The sequence below is a fragment of the Cynocephalus volans genome, chromosome 2, assembly GCF_027409185.1.
Source record: "Cynocephalus volans isolate mCynVol1 chromosome 2, mCynVol1.pri, whole genome shotgun sequence".
Taxonomy (NCBI): Eukaryota; Metazoa; Chordata; class Mammalia; order Dermoptera; family Cynocephalidae; genus Cynocephalus; species Cynocephalus volans.
The window spans coordinates 188,719,108-188,741,139 of NC_084461.1; the positions used below are offsets into that span (position 1 = coordinate 188,719,108).

The following is a 22,032-nucleotide window of genomic DNA, read 5'->3' on the forward strand; positions in this document are numbered from 1 at the left end:
TTCAATAATTACTGCTCAGGACTTGGGAAGGGGGATATTCCCATTCTACCCATCATTACCAACCTACAGTACATTACCAGAAGGATCATCCCTTCAGCTTCTTACTCATGTACACACCCCTCGCTCTCATCCCTGACCTTCCTTGGGGGGAGCCCTCCCCACATTCATGGTGGACATCCCCCCATCTACCCCTCCCACCATGATCCAAGCTGCTTAGGCCAGGGCTCCCACTTAACTGTGATCTTCCATGAACATTTTCCCACCTCTAGATGTTTCTTGACTACTAGGTGAATTCACCTTTCCTGGACATCCAGAGACACCTGGGATTATTAGCCGATCAACAGACCCTTTGCAGAGACACGTGGGACAGAGACACTGGAAGGTGGCTGGTCCCAGCCCTGCAGCCTGGGAGGAGTGAAGGCAGAAGAGGGGCAGGTGGGGTGCCTGCCTCGTGCACGTCTTGTGTGAGCCTGATTTAGCTCTTGATCTGACTAAGAGCCTCCGTCATCACTCTTGCTGCTGCCCCACAGCCTAACGCTCAGCTCTCATCCTGGTTTTTGCATTGAATCCTACTGCCGGACCCAGTAGGGCTATGAGGGTCTCTAGAGCCTGCTGAGCACAGCCCACCAGCTCACAGACACAGCACACCAGGAGGGTCCTGCTGGCCCAGACTCCCAAGGGACTCCACTTGCCACTGGCATCCCTCAAGGACAGACAGTGGAGGGGCAAAACCTGCAGCCTCCAAAGCCCGCCTGTGGGGGTTTGAGCCTCAGCTACACCACTCGCTGGCCTTGTGAACTGGGCAAGTGCTAACCTGTCTGAGCCTCAGGTCCCCAGGTATAAAACAGGGATAAGGGTGGAACTCAACTTGTAGGGCTGTTGGGAGCATTAAATGAAGTAATAGAGGTGAAGTGCTAAGAACGTGCCTGACCCACTGTGGCATTGTGTAGCTGTCTGCATTATTACTGTTGCTGTTATTACTAGTAGTATTGTCTGGTGGTGGCCAGACCCTCCTCACCTGCCTTCTCTATCTTCTCATACACACCTGCTGAGATCGCCATGCCTTCTCTCACCTCCAGGCCTTTGGACCTGTTGTTCCATCTGCCTGGAATGTGCATCTCCCATTCTGTACCCGGGAACACCCCCTTGTTTCATGCCCCAAAGCCAGTGCCACCCCGCCTCTTTCAGGGCACCTCCCCAGACTTCCCATTGAGTGTGTGGTTGGTCTTCAGGTCCTTGAGGTCCCTCATGATGCTGATAATAAAAGAGGGTGTTTATTGAGCACTTACTACATGCCAGCTTTCAGGTGGGGGCTTTTCAATGAGCACTTCATTTGGTCACTCCAGCACCCCGTGACCACCGGCGATGGAGGCTCCCACATGAGCCCAGATCTCTGCAGCAAGGAGGTGTCTGCATAGGATTTGCACCCAGCCTTGCTGGTTTGCAGAGCCCTGCTGGTCCAGCCCTCTCTCCTCCTAACACACCTGCGTCCCTCATTCAGTCCCCAGGTGAGGCTGCCCATGGGATAGGAACCCCTGCTGACTGTTCTCTTTCCCTACCAAGAAACCCAAGAAGGGGGATCATGTCGATCCAGTTCACCATCATATCCCACACAGGATCTGACACCGAGAGGGACCCAATAAATACAGCTTAAGTCAGTGGTTCTCAGTGTGTGGGTCCGTGACCCCTGGGTCCCCCCAAGATCTTTTCAGGGGTCTGCAAGATCAAATTATCTTTATAACAATACTAAGCTGCTATTTGTCCTTTTCATTTATATTCTCTCACAAATGCATGATGGAATTTTCCAGAAACAACCTGAGGTGAGAAGATGTCATCACTCTGGTGACTAACAGAGTATGTGCTTGTGTATTCTTGTGCTTCAGAATTTTCTGTTTTAATTTTGAATGCGGTAAATATCGATCGCTATCATCTACATAAATAAAGCTCTTTGGGGTCCTTAATCATTTTTAAGTGCGTAAAAGGGTCCTGAGACAAAAAAAAAAAGTTTAAAAGTGCTGTGTTCATTGAATAAATGATTGAATGAAGGAAAGGATGAATGAATTGTGTGCTTATGAGTTTGGACCTGGCTTGTCTTTAAGGGATGGTGGTTTGGGGACTGGTGATTTGGGGACAGCATCCTGGTGCCCACGTGGAGAATGGATTCGAGGGAAGGAGGAGGGACCCAGGATGCCAGGAGAGACTGCAGATATGGGATTACCCAAATGCCACCTGCTCAGCCACACCCCAGAGCCCCAAGCATCTCCAAATACCCTTTGACCTGGCACAAGCATGCCCCGCACAGCCAATAGCAGACTGTTCCAAGGTGTTTTCTACAGCGAAACAATTTGAAATAATTAGAACTTTACAGAATGTCTTTAAACACTCTGGTAATGGGCATAAGAAAACAGTTGTGAAGTGTAATCAGTTATTAGCTGCTGATCAATTATCCTCATGGATAGCTGTGGTGGGGGGAGGGAGAAGCAATAATAAGCCCCTTGATTAACTAATTTGAATATCTTTGGAGAACAAATTCCGAAATTTCTTTCTATTTTCTCCCCTGCCATTGTAACAGGCTGCACATCTGCTGGATAAAGGCGGGATGGAAATGGTAATGAGCATGCTGCTGTGAACAGGCCCCTTGTTTGGGATCCAGGGAGGAAGGCTCTGGAGGTGTGGGGGGTGGTGGTCCAGCCAGGGCTGGGGATCTCATGCTGGCTGGAGGACAGGAGTGGGCGGCTGTGGTCAGCCCAGCCATGCGACTTGTCCTCTGTCTCCTGAAGGTCAGGGGAAGCTGGCTCTGTCAGGCAGAAGGCACAGGTGGGCAGGCGCCCATCTGGGAAGCAGCTCAGATTTCCCTAAAGACCCTCTAGGGCCACCTCAGCCTGGAGCCATCCCAGGATGGAGCAGACAGTGAGAGAAATCCTGGATGCTGCTCTCAGACTTTGGCTCCTCCCCAACCTCCCTGGGCAATAGGTTTATAAAAAGCAGGGGTGATCAGACTGGACAGTATTAAGGGCCCCCATATCCCCAGGGGTCTCTGATTCCACATGACAGCATGGACATATCACACCGGTGACCACCTGGCTTGCAGTTGCCTTGTGGTTAAAGCAAGTCCCTGGAGCCTGATCTCTGGCTTGAATCCAGCTCTGCCATCTCAACTGTGTGACCTTAGGCAAGTAACTCAACCTCTCTGTGCCTCAGTGTGCTCATCTGTAAAAAGGATAATAAGGGCACCCATCTCATGGGGTTCTTGTAGCACAGGCCCACACACATGGTAGGTGCAATATAAATATAAGCCGCGATTGTTATTATTTTCTCTATCCCATGAATTAACAGGCTACATCCAAGTTTGCAAACTGGTAGGCCAGAGCCCAGATCCCCCAGTAAATCTGTTTTGTTTGGCACTAGCTACATTATTAAAAATTTTTCTGAATTTGTTGCCAAAGATTAAGATTCAATAAATTTTTACATCAAAAATCTGGATTTGGGGCTTTTCTGGAGAAACAGACCCCCTGACCCTACTGTGCTCACAGTCCCATGGATGGCACTAATCAGCAAGAGCTAAGCATTGAAGTACCCTATAGCAGGGACACTTGTCTCCCATTCACCATGGTCCCACCCCACCCCCTCATTCCATGACTTCACCTGCCCACCCAGCCCCTGCCCTCACCTGTAAGCCCCCAGGAGGATGGCTGGGAACAGGTTGGCTTCATTCCCTGATGTACCCAGAGCCTGTCACACAGTAGGTACCTAGAGCATATTTGAAGTAGTGTGCATTCAGATGAGGGTTTGACTTAATGAGGCAGATTCATTTTGTAAGGACCCTCAGCATCTAGGCAGTCTTGCCTGAGAAAGGGCAGCCAACTCCAGCCTTGGTTGTGTCTGCTTGGGGTCCCCTCCTCTACCTCCCAGTGGCCAACACAAGAAAGTCCTGTTCTCCACCCGCTCTCCCTGTTCTACCTTTCCCTATCCTCTCCTCCCCACTCCTCTGCTGAGATGTTCTGGAGACCCAACACAGGGGTGTCGAAATACTGCCCACCCTTTGAGCCTCTGGTCTGAGGCCTGAAGCTCCAGAGAAGGCCACGTACGGCCCTATGGTCAGCCGGTACCTGTGGCCGCAGGTCCACGTTTGTCTCATTCAGACAAGGCCTTTTGTATGATTTGTTTGAAGCCGTTCAAAAAAGAGCATCTGAAACCACCTTTACATCCCTTCCTCCTCCTCCCACCCAACTTTTTTTCTCTCTCCCCTGTCTGTTCCATCGCTTAAAAACGGCTTAACCAATTTGGGTTATTTTTAGAAAAATGCCTGGCATGTTGGCTGACAACCTGTATTCTAAGTTTCAACCTGATGTGGAAAAGACAGAGTTTATAACCCCCTAGGAAAAAAAATACACAAAACATTGCTTTAGAATAGAAATCATCTGAAACTGACCCATAGGTCCCAGCCAGCAGGACATCGTGGGCACCAGCCACCAGCACAGGTTTCAAGGGCACAGGTGGAATTTGTTCTGAGCTTCTCCAGCGTTGTTGGGAGAACTGGATGCAGTGTCCTATGCACTGAGAGGGGCAGGACAGACACAGGTTTGAACCCTGGTTTCACCACACTCTGTGTCCTTGAGCTGAGGAAGTACTTCCTCTGAGCCTTCAGTTTTGCCATCTGTGATATGGGGATACTAATAGGTGTCTCAAGCAACATGCTGGACACTGAGTCTTACACCCAGTGACTTGTCCATTGTTTGTTATTGTCGTGATGGTTCAATGCAAAGACCAGGAGGACATTGAAAAGAAAGCTGGCATGAGCTTTAAACAGCTTTATTGAGATGTAGTTTATATCCTATAAAATTCACCTATTGTGTGTGTACAATGCAGTGGATTTTAGTATATTTATGGAGTTGTGCGACCATCACCACAATCCAGTTTTAGAACATTTCCATTACCCCCAAAAGATCTTTTGTGTCCATGTATAGTCACATTCTGGTCCCCTCCCAGCCCCAGGAAACCATGAATCTATTTTCTGTGTCTATGGTTTTGCCCTTTCTGGTTATTTCATATAAATGGGATCGTACAATCTGTGGTCTTTGGGGTCAGCTTCTTTCACTTAGTATAATGTTTCCAAGCTTCATCCATGTTGTAATGTGTATGAGTATTTTATTCTTTTGATTGCTAAATAATATTCCATTGTCTGAATAGACCACATTTTATCCATTCATTGGTTGAGCGACATTTGGGTTGTTCCCACTTTTTGGCTCTTATGGGTAGTGCTGCTGTGAACATTCATGTACAGATCTTTATGTGAACATATGTTTTCAATTCTCTTGGGTAGAAGAGTGGAGTTGCTGGGTTGTAAGACAAATTTATGTTTAACTTATCAAGAAACTGCCAAACTGTTTTCCAAAATGACTGTGCCATTTTATATTCCCACTGGCAGTGTATGAGCTTAATAGTGTCTTCATTGAGATTTGAGTATGTATTTTTGGTCCTTGGTTTCAGTCAGGGTTTGGGCTGGAAATTCTGGGATGTGTTGGAGCTTGAAGAGATGAATGGCAGGCTGGAGCATGGGATAAAATTGCACATGCTTAGGTCTTTTAAAGCAGCGCTGTCCCATAGAACTTCTGTGATCACCTCAATGATGTACATCTAACCGTCCAATATGGTAGCCACTAGCACCTGCGGTTACTGAGCACTTGAAATATGGCTTGTGCGACTGAAGAGCTGAATTTGTGATTGTATTTCATTTAAGTTAATTTAGGTGTACTAAATTTAAATAACCACAGGAGGCTAGTGGCTACCATATTGGACAGTGCCCTTCTAGAAGTTCAAGATCAACTGCTCAGTGTGTCCTAGGTCCTCAAAGAATCTTTCTGAGGATTTATCAGAGTTCAACTCTTTTAATTACAGATACCTGGGATAGGCGTGGGCCTCAGGGGTTACAGGCTGCATGAATATCATGTCTAGACAGTACCCGGTGCCTGGCGGGGGCGGGCATCAGAAATTGTGGGGATTTAGGTCAGGTTGTGCCACAGAGTCCACATGAGAAGAGTGTGATGGTCTCCAGAGCTAGAAAGACTCAGGTTCAAATCCCAGCCCTGTCACTTACCAATTCTGTGACCTAGGACAATTGATCTGGCCCTCTGAGCCTCCATTTCCTCTTCTGAAAAGTGAAAGTAGTAACATCACTCTTGAAGGACTGTGTAAGCCTCAGATAATAATGATTCTAAATCCCCTAGCTCTGTGTCTGCCTCTTAGTGTGCGTGAGAAAGTTATCAGCTTCTGTTATTATTATCTTTATTGTTGTTATTCTGCCCAGTTCCCAGGATTAGATAAATGCCATGTAAATCCAGAATCTCCCATCCTCACCCTTGAAAGCCGAGATGTTAGGCTGTCAGCACCACAAAGTCAGGAACCTTGTCTGCTGTGGCTACTTCTGGATTCTTCAATGCCTGGAACAGTGCCTGGCACACAGTGGGGTGCTCCGTACATGTTTGTTGAATGAATGAATGAATGTAAGCAGCATGGAGGTTCCTGGAGAGAATGACACTCTCCTTCAAACAGCATGGTTTAGGAAGAGCACCAGATTCAATGCCAGCAGTAGCCTGTTTTTTGTGAGGGCAGAAACAGCTTTCCTGTCCCTGAACAAGGGCTTCATCAGGAACGTGGCTGCAGCTCAGGCCAGTTTGAAGTCACCCAAGGTGGGTGTGGAATGGATAAGGGTCGGCCAGGTGGGCCAGGCCAGACCCACCTCCTACCACCAGCCCTTTCCTCCTGTTCTTCTTGATCTTTCCTTCCCACCTCTGGACTCCAAAGTGAAATATTTTCATTTTTTCAGAGTTGTTATTTTTGTTTTATTTGTGTGAATCATTTTGCAGTTATCAAAATCTTTTCATATTCATTATTCTTGTTCAAAATGCAGAGAAACTCAGGTAGGTAAACGTACATTCAAAAAATGTCTGTTAAGTTTCAGTCAGGCCTGGCCTAGGCACTGGGGATACAGAGGTAAATAAAACAGATTAAGTCCCTGCCCTCCTGGAGCTTTTAATCTTAGGGAGGAGGCAGGTAATTAAATACACACATAACTTATCTTTGCAAATGATGAATGCTCTGTGGAAAAGGAGGGCAGGTGGATCTAGAGTTGGGGGTGGGCTCAGTGAGGGCCCCACTGAGAAGGTGCCAGGGTTGTGGGGATGAGGACTGCACGCGAAAATGTCCTGAGGTGGGGACAAGGTTGGCCCACTTGGAGGACCAGAAGTGGTCAGTGTGGCTGGGGTGCATAAAGTTGGGGACAGAGGGGCCCCAATGAGGCTGGAGCTATGAGCAGTGGCTGGACCCTATGGGCCCCAGTGAGGAGTCTAATTTTAATTTAAGACCATGGCAAGTAAATCATGGATGTGTTTCAAGCCAGGGAGAGACAAGAGCTGATTCACGTTTTGAACAGCTCATTCTGTCTGCCACATGGAAGATGCAGGTGACGGTGGGAGCCGAGAGAGGAGAAAGGAGGTCCTGGAAATAGAGTAGGTAGGGGTAGTGGCAGCTCAGACAAAGGCAGCAGTGCAAGTGGCAATTATTTCTGGACAGTGGAGGTATTTAAGAGATGTGACTGGGATTCATTTAGTATTACTGTTATTCTTTTTTTTTTTTTTTTTTTTTTTTTTTTGTCGTTTTTTCATGACCGGCACTCAGCCAGTGAGTGCACTGGTCATCCTTATATAGGATCCGAACCCGCGGCGGGAGCATCGCCGCGCTCCCAGCGCAGCACTCTACCGAGTGCGCCACGGGCTCGGCCCATTACTGTTATTCTTATGCTACAAGTAGGGAAATTGAGGCTCAGAGAGGCCCAGGACAAGAGCTAGCAAGTGCAGTAGGTGACATTCAAACCCAGGTTTGCATGGCTGCTGGGATCCCACCATTCTGCCTGCTCTTCAGTGCCCCTTCTGGGTAGCCCATAAAGCATTATCCCCATTTTCCAGGTTAGGAAATTGAAGGTAGGGCGTTAAGCTCTCCCAGCTGAAGAGGGCCAGAGGCAGGATTTGAACCCAGCCTGCACTCCTAAGCCTTAGTCTGTGTTCAGTCCTGGGAATATGAATGTCCTGTGTCCTGGGCCTCTTGAGGCTCTGGAGAAAGAATGTAGATGGGATGGGCAGGGAGAAAGGAAAGGAGTCCACAGTCCCTGGTCTAGGGCAAGCGAGTCTGTTGTTCTCAGTTTCCTCTTAGTCAAATTGAATTCTGTACAGACTGTGTGCATGTGTGTCTGTGTGTCTCTGTGTGAACGTGTCCATGTACGTGCCTCTGTATGTCTTTGTGTGTGTATGTGTGTGTGTGCACATGTGTTTCGGTGTGTATTTATGCCTGGGTATATGTACCTCTCTGTGTGTGTGTGCATTTATGTCTGTGCGTCTCTGTGTGTGTCTATGTATTTACGAGGGTAGTTCCAAAAGTTCATGGAAAGGTAGAATTAAGAGAATACGAACCTTTCCATGAACTTTTTGGAGTATGCCTATATGCCTCTGTGTGTATGTGTCTGTGTCTGTATGTGTTTCTGTGTGTACTTATGTCCTGTGTGTCTGTCCGTGTCTGCGTGTCCATGCACACTCATACAGAAAGAAACCTGGGAGGAAGGCTCTTCCCTATGGCGTGTTCTCTGCCTGCCGAGTGTTCCCCCTCCATCCCCCCCACCTCCCCCCACTATCTTTAGTTCTTTATTTGCCTTCTCCGTCACTCCCTCATCTTTATTGATGAGCATGTATCACTTTCATAATCAGGAGGGGGTGGACATTCTGTTATGCCTCAAAATAGGGACATAAAAGTCTCCTCAAGTCTGGGGAAAGAGAGCATTTGAAGAGAAAGGTCTTGTCTGTATTGTTTTTGGAAATGGCTTTTTGTAGTTTGGTGATGGAAGAGGACACTCCCCTGACAGTGAGGGCCCAAACCTCATCTTTGAACTTTCCTGATCGGGTCCATGCCTGCCTCATGTACATCCCTGTCCATCCCTTTATTTGCTGTACCAGGGTGGGCAGTTGGGGGTCTCAGGTCTTGGGTGCAGTTTCAGGTAATTAAAGTCATCTGGGTGGGAATTTCACATTAATGTTGATGATAAACATTTTAATAAAATATAAGCAGATTAAAAGGGATGTTGATTTTTTTTTTTAATTGTTTTTCCTTTCCCTCTTCTTGACTGCCTTCATTCTTTCCTTTCTGGAAGTGGCAAGAATTCTCTATCGGGGCCCCATGCAGCTTGATGTGAAATAAGACAGTACCCTGGACAGGAGCAACCAGTTAGATGCTGTTTATCAAGATGTTGAGGGAAGGCTGGGATAGGGAGTTCTGTCATGGGGTCATCTGAGGAGCGGAAGTCTCCTGGGGGACTCTCAGTGACCATACCTGGCCAGCCCACATTCAATCCAGGCCTCCTTCCTGGAGGTGTCATCACTTGGGGAAATGTCTCCCAACCCTAAAAGAACAGCTGTGGTGTATGTATGGGATGAAGCCAAATTAGGTCCTAAGCAGTGTCCCTGGGGGTCAGGAAGACCAGCAGAATTGGGGTGCAGAGCATTTAGTTGGGCCTCTGGTTCTCTCTTCATTCTTATCAGACTTACAAATTATTTTTCTTTAAGAATGTGTCCATCTTCATGCTTACAAACCAGACTTCATGGGGCATTTATTAACAGTAATTCCTCCCATTTGTTTAAACAGAATTTGCATCTACAAATTTCTTCTTGTTCTCCCAGTAACCCCTCAAGATATCCTTGCCGTCATTTAACCAATGATGGCGCAGCAGGAGGTCAGGCATTTGCCAAAGTTAAGGGCAAATTAGGAGACAAGCTGGTGTAGGGCCTGCAGCACCCTCTATGGATAGCTCCTGACCACGCCCAGCCTCCCCCATTTGAGGGCCTTCTCTCTCAATCTTGCTTCAGCCTCACTTGGCTGCTGCTCCCAGTTGCCAGGTGACATTGATTCCTTCCCAGAGAGTCCTTAAAATTCATCACCTCCCTCCACTGCCAGTTTCCCGCACTCACCCTTGCCCATCGGCTGGTAGCAGAAGCTGGCATTTCTGCTCTCCCAGGCTCAGTCTCCTGCCTGCGTGGCTTCCCATGGCTACCTGAAAGCAAGTGCTGCTCCTCTGCTCAACAGTCTCCTCTGGCTCTCAGTCACTTCTTGCCTTGGTCCCACGAATTTCCAACCCAATCCCCACCAGTCCCTTATATGCATCCAGGAGGCCAGCCATTCCCCAGCATGGCCTGGGTTTTTCAGCCTCCACACCCATGCCCACAGGGCCCTCATCCTCGAATGCCCTCCCCCGCCTGCCCCGCGTCTGTTACATGCAGCTCCCTGCTGGGCGGCTTCCCTCAGGACAACGCCTACATGTTAGTTCAACTGTCCTCCCCCCCCCCCCCCCCGACTGACCTGCACAAAGATCTTGGAATCCACCTAGCGTATAGTTGGTGCTCAATAAATGCTTCCTTCCCCACCTGGATTGTGCACCTGTCACCTTCTTAGCCCCATAAACCAGAGAATGTTTCCAGAGCTTCCTGAGGTTCCCACAGACTTTTGTCCCACCTCTAGTTGCCCAAACACAAAAAGGCTGCTCAGAGAAATGAATTGAGGGGGGGGGAGATGTTGAAAGTGGCACAGGTTTCAGAGATGGCACAGTGGTTTGGAGAAGAGTGGACCTGGGTTCACAGCCCTGCTCTGCTTTTGCCTGACTGTGAACTTGGGGCAAAGGCTTCATCTCTTGGAGACTCATTTTCCCCAGCTACAAAAGGGTATTAGGAACACAGACCTCCTGGAAGATGAGATGGGATGAGGTGTGAAATGTGCCACTGTGTAGTAGGCACTCAGTTCCTGTAATGCGATGAGTATGTACGTGCTTTGCACATAGTAGGTGCTCAGTGAACACTCGATGAGTGAATGATTACTTGATGTGATCCCTTTCCCCCATCCCCCATTTTGACTGAGAGGAGTTGTCTGGCAGCTCACCCAGCTGGACCAGATGGGGCAGCCCTAAGAGGGGACACAAGGGGTTCCTGGCCCCTCACCTGACACCCACCAGAGTGGGGGCTACTTTGTTTTCCTGGTGCCCTCAAGGTTTTAAATTCTAAGAACTCTGGAATGTAAAGCAGTAATCAAGGGCAGGAGGAAGTGATCAGATGTGGCTCCCGGTTTTCAGGGCTTGCCAGCGAGATAATTAGGCATTTGATTGGCATCCTCTCTCAAGGACAGCCACCTCCGTGTCCTGCCTGCAACAAGAGCAGGCTTGTTTTCCTGCCTGATGCTTGGGGATGGTAGTGGCTGGAGGTGGGGCAAGGTGCTAAGGGGAGGGGGAATGCTGGGGGGACATAGAGTTGGCCAGTCCATTTTTCATTTATCCATTTATTCATATATTCATTCATTCAACAAGTATTGAGCACCTAGTATGTGCTGAGCATCAGTATACAGCAGTGACCCACACAGACAAAGCCCTTGTCCTTGTGGAGCTGACATTGGAGGGGGGCGGGCAGTGGAAACAGGCAATAAACAAATGGAGAAGTGACTCCATAAATGTATCAGTGACAAGTGCTGTGGAGAAAAATAAGCAGAGGGGGGCGGGTGAGTAGAGAAGAGGCACTTGCTGTTTTCAGTAGGACGGTGGGACAGGCTTCTGGGACAAGGTGATGTAAGAGCTCAGACCCACAGGAGGGGAGGAAGAACCCATTTGGAATTCTGGGAAAAAAAAAAAAAAACACAGCATTTCAGGCAGGGAGAACAGCCAGTGCAAAGGCCCTGAGGCAGGGATGTGCATGATGTGTTTGAGAGCCAGCAAGGACCCTGTGTGGCTGGAGCAGAGTGAGCAAGGGGTGGGTGGGGGTAGAAGGAAGTGAGGCCAGAGATGTATCATTTGGGGCCTTGACGTCATGGTGAGCACTTTGGATTGACTCTGAGTAGGGTGGGAGCCTGGAAACTTTCGAGCACAGATCAGACAGGATGTGACTTAGGTTTAACAGGATCTCTGTGGCTGCCTGGTGGGGAAGGGACTGCAGGAGGGTGAGGGTGGCAGTGGGGGGCTCAGTGAGGAGGTCCCTGTGGTCACTCAGGTGAGTGATGACAGTGGCCTGGCCCAGGTTGGATGAAACCAACAAGATTTGCTGATTTATGTCAGCCTGACACCCAGAACAGGGAAGATGGCTGCCCCCCTGGGAAGGGCGATGCTCAGAGCTGGCAGCAGCACCATCCCAAGTGCCAGCCTTGGCCCCAGATCACCCAGCGCTTCCCAGGCACCTCCTGCAGACTGGAACCCTGGCAGGCTGCTGGCCTGTCATCCTGCCAGCCCCACTAGAGAGAAGTGCTGCCATGACTCCCTTTTACAGCCATGAAACCTCAATGCCAGGGGTCTGCCCAAGCCCAGAGAGCTGGTAAGCAGTAATGTTGGGACTCCAACTCTGAATGCCTGTCAAATGTTGGCTCTTGGCCTACCTCATACGGAAAGCAAATGCTGCCTGGATTTTCAGGAAGTCAGAGCTGTAGGAGCTGCTAGGAGGGCCTGATGGATGGAGTTTTAATTGTCTGTGCTTTCTAGATGACCAAACACTGCACGTGGGCGGGACCTGGGTCTGTCTTGTCCCTGGCAACATTGTAGGCACCTAAAAAATAGTTGTGAAATGAATGAGTGAGTGAGTGGATGGATGGATGGATGGACGGATGGACGGACGGATGGACAGAGAGACCGACCAGGCCCAGCCATGCTCCTGGTCTTCAGGCCACCTGAGTCCTTGTCGAGGACAGCCAGGTCAAGGTAAGGTTGTACTGTCAGTATCTGGAATGTAGCTCCAAGGAAACAACCCACTAGAAAGAACCAGTAGGTTCAAGTCCCCATGATGCCATTTCCTTGCTGTGTGACTCTGAGTTAGCAGCTTTGTCTCTCTGCAGGTACCCTGTGTTAAATGGCACCTGCATCAGAGGACCATTCATTTGCTCCCTCAACGGATGTTTCTAGAGAGTTCACAGCACTCCAAGAACTGCTGGGAGAAACAAATTAACTTTTGTGTGCTAGTTAGCATGGGCCTAGTACATAGTAAGCCCTCGATGGGACGGTTATTGTACTGTTTTTATCGCTGCACTGGAGTTTGCAAAGAAGCAGTTGGCAGCCTCTCAGCACACACCCAAGCTCAAGATGTGGCTCTCTGATGGAGTATGAACTGCCTGTCACCCCGGCCCAGCTCATGGAATGCAGTAAAGCCAGCTTGGCTGAGAACTGTGTCTCATAGACACTGCCTCTTGCCCCAGCCTTGGATAATTGGCCCAATACGTCTTGGCATCTGAAATTTACATACGTGCAGCAGTGATGGATGGCTCTGGTAACCCAGTTCTCAGCACAGCTTGGTTATCCATCTCGGTGGGCTGCGGGCCATCCATCTTGTCTCCTTCCTCATGGCAGGCCAGCGTGTACCCTCCACTCCAGTTCACCACCAGCCCCCTCCCAGAGCTGGCCCTCTATGGCCCCTCTGAAGGCGACACTCCCAACTTGCCCTACAGCAGACAGAACAAGTCCCTTTGCTCTGAGCATCCCCTGAAACCCTCCTCCTTGGTGTTTCCCTGGGACTCTGATGGCAAAGCCCTGAATAGCTCCATGGACCCCAGACGCAGAGTGAGACATTTGGCTCCCAGTATGATGGCCCCACCTTGCTCCTACCACAAAGGACTCCTCAAGCTTATATCTAACAGTCATTCATTCCGCAATATTTATTGAATGCCTACTATGTACCAAGCATTGAGCTAGAACCCATGGAGACAGTCCCCACCCTTGAGGGACTGGCATTCCATTGAGCTTGTTAACACTCTTAAGACACTAGACACTATGCCAAGCACTTTACCTGCTTACAGTCTGGTTCTCAAGGGGTTCTCACCCTATGGACATGAATTTTTATCCCCATTTTACACACACACACTGAGGTTGAGTCCAAGGTCACACTGCTAGTGAGGTGTCAAAACCAGGATCTGAACCCAGGTCTTTGGTCTCTGAACAATGTCACTGTTTCCCAGAGAGACCAGACTCTTTCAGGGCCTCTGGCCTTGACACATAGCATTCATCCATCCATTCATTTATTGGACCAACAAACAATTTTAGAGAGCATACTATGTATTAGGAACTGCTCTAGGCACTGAAGATATAATAAAGAGGAAAAGACAAAAATCTCTGTCTTGCTCTCTTAGAGTTTTTATTCTAGTAAATAAAATAAGGAAAATACATACTGTGTTTGATAATGATATGTGTTAAGGAGGAGACAAGACAGGAGCAGGGAGACCAGTTAGGGGCTTTTGTAGTAGTCCTATTTCCTCCACCTGGGATGCTTGGTTTCTCTATCCAACAGGCTCTTCATATTCCCAGATCCAGGTCAGATAGATGTTCCCATTTTGGTGACTCTTTCCCCCAATCCCAGCAAGTCACCCTGCTCTCTGTGTTCCCATTGCACTTTGTTCGTACTTCTCATATTGTACTTAGGCACAGTGTTGGAATTGATCTGTCTGTCTGTTTTCTTTGTTGCACTGTGAACTCAAAGACAGGGACTGTGTCAGTTGTTTTCTATATACCACTACTTAGCACTGTGCCTGGCACAGATTTAGGGCCAGTAATTAGTTGGATGGATGATTGGATGGGAATGGATGATGGAAGGATGACTGGTTAAGTGATTGGGTAGCTGGATGAATAGATGATCAGCTGGATGAATAGATGGATGGATGGTCATTTGAAAGATGGATGATTAGTTAGATAAATAAATGGTTGGTTGGTTGGATGGATGGATAGATAGATGGGCGATTGGATGAATAGATAAATGGTTGGTTAGTCAGGTGATTAGATTGATGTTTGATAAAGGGCTTCCAGCCTAGGTAACATCTCAATGGAAATGGTAGCCCTTGCCCAAGTTGGGGACCATGCAGTGATTTAATTAATTAGAAGAGGCTGATTAAAATTCTACCTCTCCCTTGCCCCATCATTTTCCATACCCACCCAAAGGCAATACAGAAGACACATTAGGATTCCACTTCTCTCCAAGCCTGCACTGGAGGTAATGTCTCAACATGATGGTCATTGTCACCTTTTACCACAATTACTTATATCCTAACTTGTCTTCTTTGATTTCTGAGCTCTTGGAAGATCCAGGCTATGTCTGATTCATCATTGCCATCCCCCTTATCTAATGTCTAGCACACCAGAGACCATGGATGGATGGATGGGTGGATGGATGGATGGACGGGTGGGTGGGTGGGTGGATGGATAAGTGGATGGATGAGGTCCAATATCTTTGGTTACATTTCCCTGCAGTAAAGTGAAAGCAAGCTCATGTTTGCATTTGGGAGAGTTGGTGATTATATTGGAAGTCATTATCGCTGCTCATCCTGGTTTTTGAGACCTGGCCTGGAATCTCAATTGTCATTTCATCCACATATCCTTACTGAAGATGATGTACATAAAGTGCTTAGCGTACTCAATAAATATTAGCATACATATAATAGGCTCTCGATAAATGTTAACTATGAGCTATTGTTTTCTATAAGTAACTTCTGTGTAAGATTGCATTTGAAGAAAAAGTTCTAGGGTTTTAAAAAATAAAATGTTGTGGCAAATACCAGAAAGAGTTAACAGGGGCACAAAGAAGAAACCTAGACTTGGGGAGCAGGTGTCCAGGAAACCTTCTTGGAGAGGGTTTTAAGACATTTAAGCTGAGACAAAAAGACTGAGTAAGATCTGCCACAAAGACAGAATGAGATCATCCAGACTGAGGGGACAGAGTCTGTAGGCCATGGAGTTGAAGGACACTGGTGCATTTGGATCCTACAAGAAATTTAGTCTGGCTAAATCTGGGAAGAAAGCAAGGAGAGGGGAAGATGGGGGGGGCCAGCAGGGAGTGAGAAGGTTGTCCTAGGGTAGTGGTGAGCCATAGGCAGGTTTTGAGGGGTGGTGTGGGGCAGGGAGAGGGTACTGAGAAAGAGGTGGTTTCCCTTCTTGAAACCCCTCCAAAGCCCAGGAACACCTGAGGTCCTTGCTTCCTTAACCCTGTCCCTCAACAATCACTGCATCTTTTTTTAGAAGATTTCTCAGAGTTGGTATTAGGGGGATATGTCTGAGTGTGGGGGTGTCTTTGGAGCTCAGAAGAGTGGGCACTTGCAGGGGGGACTCACATGCTCAGATTGTCTTATGTGTGTATCCCTCATAAGACCACATCATCTGGCTTAAAGCTTTGTATGTAGTTGACACTTTGGGATAAGGTTGGGGAAACTCAAGTAAATTGAGAATGCTCCACTTGCCTCCCCACAGACAACCAACAGTTCCCAGCCAAGACCCACCCTTCCCTCTGAGGAAAACCAACCTCTTAACCAGAGATGTGGCATGGGCATGTAGCCAAAGCTGTCTGTGCCTCACTTTTATCATCTTTAAAATGGGAGCATCAGATATGATTAGTGTTTGCTAAAGTGTGGGACACATACCCACTGATGCAACATGAGACTGTAAGCAGTCAGTAGACCTGGCCTTAGAAGGGATTGACTTAGGTCATGAGAATAGCTCTCCCTCCTTGGTTCTCTTCCATCCCTTCTCATTCCAACAGGGAGAAGGTCTCTGCTGGGTACTACATTACCTTTAACACCTCTTCAGTACTTGCTAACCTTTTATAACAAAGACAGACAGCTATGTTTTATTTTCATTGTACTTTTATTTTAATGGCTACCATCTGTTTATGGCACAGGATTCTCTAGTGTCTTTTTCAAATGTACTTATTTAGATTAAAAAAAGAGGGGAGTCATTATATAAAGGTCAAGAACAGGCAAAATTTATCTATGATATTAGGGTCAGAAAAATGATTACTTTGGAGGGTACCGACTTGGAGGGGCACAAGGGAGCTTTCCGAGTTGCTAGAAACCTGAATGTTCTATATCTTGATCTAGGTAGTGGTTATGTGGGTGTGAAAATTCATTGAGCTTAACATTGAACTTAAAGTTTATGCATATCTCAATCAAAAAGAAAACAATAGGAATCAATTTAAAGATAAATATTAAGTAAATAGTTCAGGTGGTATATCAATATGGCACAATTCGCACAGAGGGACAGGTGAGGTCAAAGTTTGGACAGCGATGAACTGGGCAACCTTGAGGATTTCTTCTGGCCCATACATTCTGAGACTCTGAGTGCCTTGGAGGTCTAAGTCTCAAGATTGCCCAGCAAGCTGATGGCACACCCTCTTGGAGCTAGGGCCACTTGCTGGGTAACGGGGGCTACAGTTCCATCAGCAGAGCCCGTTCTTCCAGCCCTAGCTTCTTCCTGCGGCACCTGGTCTTGGGTGTGGCTTAGTCCCAGCTTCCTTTCACTCTGCACATTGGCCCGAGCCTCAGCTGCATCTATCATCTGCTTCAAGCTCATTAAAATTATTTCTTTTTAGTTGCAAATGGGCTGTTTATGATGATCATTATTTGAATGGTCTGCACCGGGCTCCGGGCTGTCTGTCTGCTGCTGATGGCCAGTTAATCAGATGTCTCCTCCCTGCTTGGGCCTAGCCCAAAGTCTGGGGCTGTGTTAATCATGGCTCCCTTAGGAATGGGGGCTGGGGGCCAGGGTGGGAGAGGATCCCGAGTTCTGCTTGATTAGCAAAGGAGAAGCCATGCTAGCTGTGTGGTAGTTCGAACACGCATTTCTAAAACTCCACTTCAGACCATGGCTGATTTATGTTTATGACAGATTTTTTTCTGTTCTTTCAAAATAAATATAGTGCTATGAGCTTTTTTTATTTTAAGTACATTTATTTTAAAAGACCTTTGTCGATTCTGTCATTGGCCCGCTTGCTTTGTTGATATTTAAATACCCTTTCTTTTAGGGTGGGACGGAATGGTTTTTAATGTCTTCATGTGATACAGTAAAGCTTAGCAATACTGTCAGTCTTCCTTTTTTTTTTAAGTAAAATTTTTTTCTAACATGTGAAATCCAGAATTCTTGGAATTGTTGATCTAGAGGGGTGTTTTCTGAACTCTCACTTTATCTAAATATAAGATTAATATCAGCCGACGTTTATTGAGCACTTGGTACCATGCTTGACACTTTACACATTCACATCATTTAAATCAAGCTCTCTAAACACCCCCTGGCTAATGGGAAAGTGGAGCAGAAGCCCGGTGAAGAGCAGGGCATTAAAATTTTGCCTTTATAATCCACCAAGGAGATAATCCACACCTCAATTACTAGAATTGACTGTAATTTATTTCCTCATCTCTGCTTGAATCACCTTACAGACACATTAATGTTTGTTACATGAGGTGATGTATGTTAGGAGGTTAGCATAGGGCCTGGTGCATGTAAGCACTTGATAAATGGTAGTTATGATTACTGTTATTTACTATTATTATTATTATTATTATTATTAGTGTGTTCTCCATAGAAGTGTGGCAAGAGTTCAGGGTTGAAGGATGAACATCGATTTAGGCAAAGTTGAGAAGTACATGGACATCATGTCTGACAGAGTCTGCTCCTCAAGCATTGAGCAGGAGGGACACCCAGAGCTGGGCTTGCAGTGGGGCCAGGGCTGGGAACCTGCTGATATCCCCCTGCTTTGCCTGGTTCTGATGTCTCTGGAGTGTGGATGCAGCAGACATCCTGCCTGTCAGATTTGCACCTGCCAGTGACTTGGGAGGTGCCGGTGGAGGAAGCCAGGCATAATTGTCTGGTATGATACATGAGGCAGTTGGACTTCTGCTCTGAGATTTCCTTTCAGAGCCTGGATTGGATGTTTTTAATAAGGAGTCAAAGTCCACCCTGCCCCCCTACCGAGGTATATTGGTTGCTATGGTGGGGGGAGGTACAGTGTCCTGAGATAAGAACATAGTGTCAGACACACGATAGTCCAAAATCGAGTGATGCAAACCCAAGTTCCCATTCTGTTTGTCCTGCAGCAATGTAAAAATCACATCTTTGTCTTCAAGAGAGATGAGAAAAACCAAGAAAAACTGTGAGCACTCTACTACAACTCAAATTGACCATGGCTTTCCCATTCTTTCTCTCCTGCCAAGTGAGATTCTGTCCACCTGGCTGCACCAACTGGTTGATTTTTGTCTATTGCTGCAAACACCAATCTCTCCACAGTCACTCAATATTTTGGTTGTGGTCAGTTGTGTTTTCTTTATTGGAAACTGCAATTAGTTTTAATTGATGATAAACCAGAAGTTTCCCTTTTTTCTTCTGTCACTTTGGTGACCTGTCAGAAATGGTTTCTGTTTCTATCTCTCCTCTACTCTCCTGTGACACTTTGCTCTTCACCTGCCTCAAAATGACATGGGGTGTTTGGATTGGAATCCGCGCTTCCAAGTCAGCGTACCCTGTGCTGCGGCATAGAAATGATTTGGTTTCAGCACCTTGGAGAGCAACCCGGGTCCGGTTTCCTCACCTCTACTTTAACAGCTTTTATGCCTCCACCCTCTCCCTCTAATCTCATGATTCTACAAAGAGGTTAGACATTTCTCCAAAAATAGAAATTCCCTCCCTGATTTCTCCAAAAGGTTCCATAGGCCAGAGACACTTGTCCCAGGTTTGGGGTACAAGGTTTATTGTGCTATGGTGAACTGCTGCTGAGCAGATTTACCGACTCTCAGTCATGATATAAGACAATTACCATGCATTTTGTCTCTTAGAGGGAAAAGGATTTGCAGTGGGTTAATAGTACTTTTATTTCATTATCTAATGGTAAAAGTGTTTCATTGTGTGTTCAAGATGAATGTGTATTAGCGATGACAAATGGGGTCTTTCAACACGGTGCTGGGCCTCATCATACATATGTTAGATTAAAGAGTTCACCCTAGAAATACACTCCCGCATCTGTGTGCGTGTTTTTAATAAATCTGATTGCAGAAATTTATTGTATCGCTGTATTTAGGAAATTATGGGGCTTGATTGCTGCAAATATAATCGGGTGATATATACAGAAATGCTCCTCAAGTTATGGTCCAGGAAAAAAGCCCATCTCGGGATGATGTGAGAAAGCAACAGACCACATAAACAGAGCATTTCTTGAATTATGCAAATGAAATCCATGACAACTCATGGTGAATTGTACTCCCCTTGTGAAACTGCCACTGTTAAAGTGAAGAAAGCTTCGAGAGGGGTGATCAAATATACATGTAGGACCAGCAGACATTTTCTGTGATGTTTGTGAGCTAAAACATCCCCCCTGCCATCCTTCCCTGTTTTTTCCCTCACTGGTACATCCTGTAAAATGCTGGTCTGATGCCTTCATTGCACACAAGCAGGCAAGGTGCCTTCCAGTCCATTTCTTCTAAGTCATACTCTTCAGCGAAATATTTCTTATTCTTGAACCTTAAATGATTTACTGCAGGAAACACAAAAGGTCAGCTCGCTTCTTATTGGCACCTTCATTTTTCCAAAATCTACTGAAATTAAAAAGCCATCTATATCTTAAAAGGCATATTTATGAACCTTTAAGTGTAAGTAAGTCATAGTTGGAGCAGTTCCCATCTCTGATATATGAAAGCTGTCGACAGCACTTTCTTGCACTATAATATGCCCATACAATATGCCGCACTTTACTATTTTGACACGGTTTGGAGATGTTTTCTACAGTTACTGACAAGCTTATGCCATCACTCCTTTGGAAATTTAAGAGGTGGAACAGAGGGGTGGGGAAGAGATGGAAAAAAAAAAAACCAACTCCACCCAACTTTATGGGAGATTATTGATCTGGCCAGACTTCCAATGAGCAGAAAAGCTGTCCTGGATTTTTTTCAGTTGCATCCCCAGTTTCGTAAATTATTCATTTGTGCCAGGAGTCAATATCCTGTCTTTTCTCAGCTTTGTAAGTTAAGAAAACTTGTTCACAATGCTGTTTTGTACGATGATTAAAAAGGAAAAAGGAAAAAATCTTATTCTTTCTCTCTCTCTCTCTCTCTTTTTTTTTTTTTTTTTTTTTTATTGTTCCAGAAGGAGCTTAATTCCGTCGCTTCCGAGCTGTCTGCACGGCAGGAGGAGAGTGAACATTCTCATAAACATTTAATTGAACTCCGCCGGGAATTTAAGAAAAATGTACCTGAGGTATAGTATATTTGCTATTATAGAATTAACTCAGTAGGAATGCAGATTTTTCTCTGTTCAAACTGTATTTTGAAAACTGTAGACATAAGTGACTAACAAGAAAAGAAGCTAATTAGCCACAAAGAAAAATTACAGCGTCCGACCTTTCAGTGTTTCTTGGTATAGTGGTGCTCAGCAGGGCTGTCTAAAGTAAAGGCAGAAAGCTTCTCCATTAGTGTCATTGTTTTTGAGGTCTCTGCGAAACATCCATTTTTCCCCCCACATTCATATCTAAGTCAAATGCTTGGCCTTGATGGCAAAGACAATTTGTCTAGATTTTATTTGATTTTATTTTGCTTTTCCATTGGCATCTGGATGATGGCAGCTATAGACTCTTACCACCCTTTCCAGGCCTTCTCTTGCTCACCTCTAAAACTCTCCCTCCCACCCCCTATATATGCACCTCATTCTTCCCCCTCACCTCCTCCCTTGCAATTCTAGCAATCAGCTTTGTCTTTCCCAGCTGCCTTGGGAAAGAAAATGCCTTGGCCCAGAAAATGACCAGCCCCAGCAATGGAAGGGCCCCCCAGAGAAAGAGACTAGAACAGACATGCTTCTGTTCTTTACAGGAGTGAATGTGTGAATTCTTTTCCCTCTTCTATCATGCCCCCCTGTTGCTTCTCAAATTTAAAAAGAAAAAAAAATGGGATAAACACAAATAGGAAAAATAAAGCCCTCTGACTCTATATAACATTGGCAGAGATGTGGCGCATAAGCGCTATTATGCGAAACAGACATCAGGGGTCTCTAAGGCCAGACCTCCCTCAAAGCCAGCTGTGTTTCCTTCTGGTCATCCAAAGGTTAACGTGTGAGCACTCTGGACCTACCTGCTCTGGTGTACTGGAATCTTGGAGGAGGGTGGGGCAGAGTTGGGCGTTCGGATGGGAGACATTGATTCTGCCAGTATGAATCACTGGGGGCTCCTGCTGCTGTCTTGCTGT

The 22,032-nt window shown here is 46.6% G+C and overlaps 1 protein-coding gene across 1 annotated transcript in view; it reads left to right on the forward strand.

Annotated features, from left to right (window-relative positions):
• Nucleotides 1–22,032, forward strand: part of CUX2 (cut like homeobox 2) — a 257,024-nt gene that overhangs the window by 133,877 nt on the left and 101,115 nt on the right. Inside the window, exon 2 of the mRNA XM_063085887.1 lies at nt 20,942–21,052. Coding sequence (XP_062941957.1) covers nt 20,942–21,052 — 111 coding nt within the window. The remainder of the gene's footprint in view (nt 1–20,941; nt 21,053–22,032) is intronic.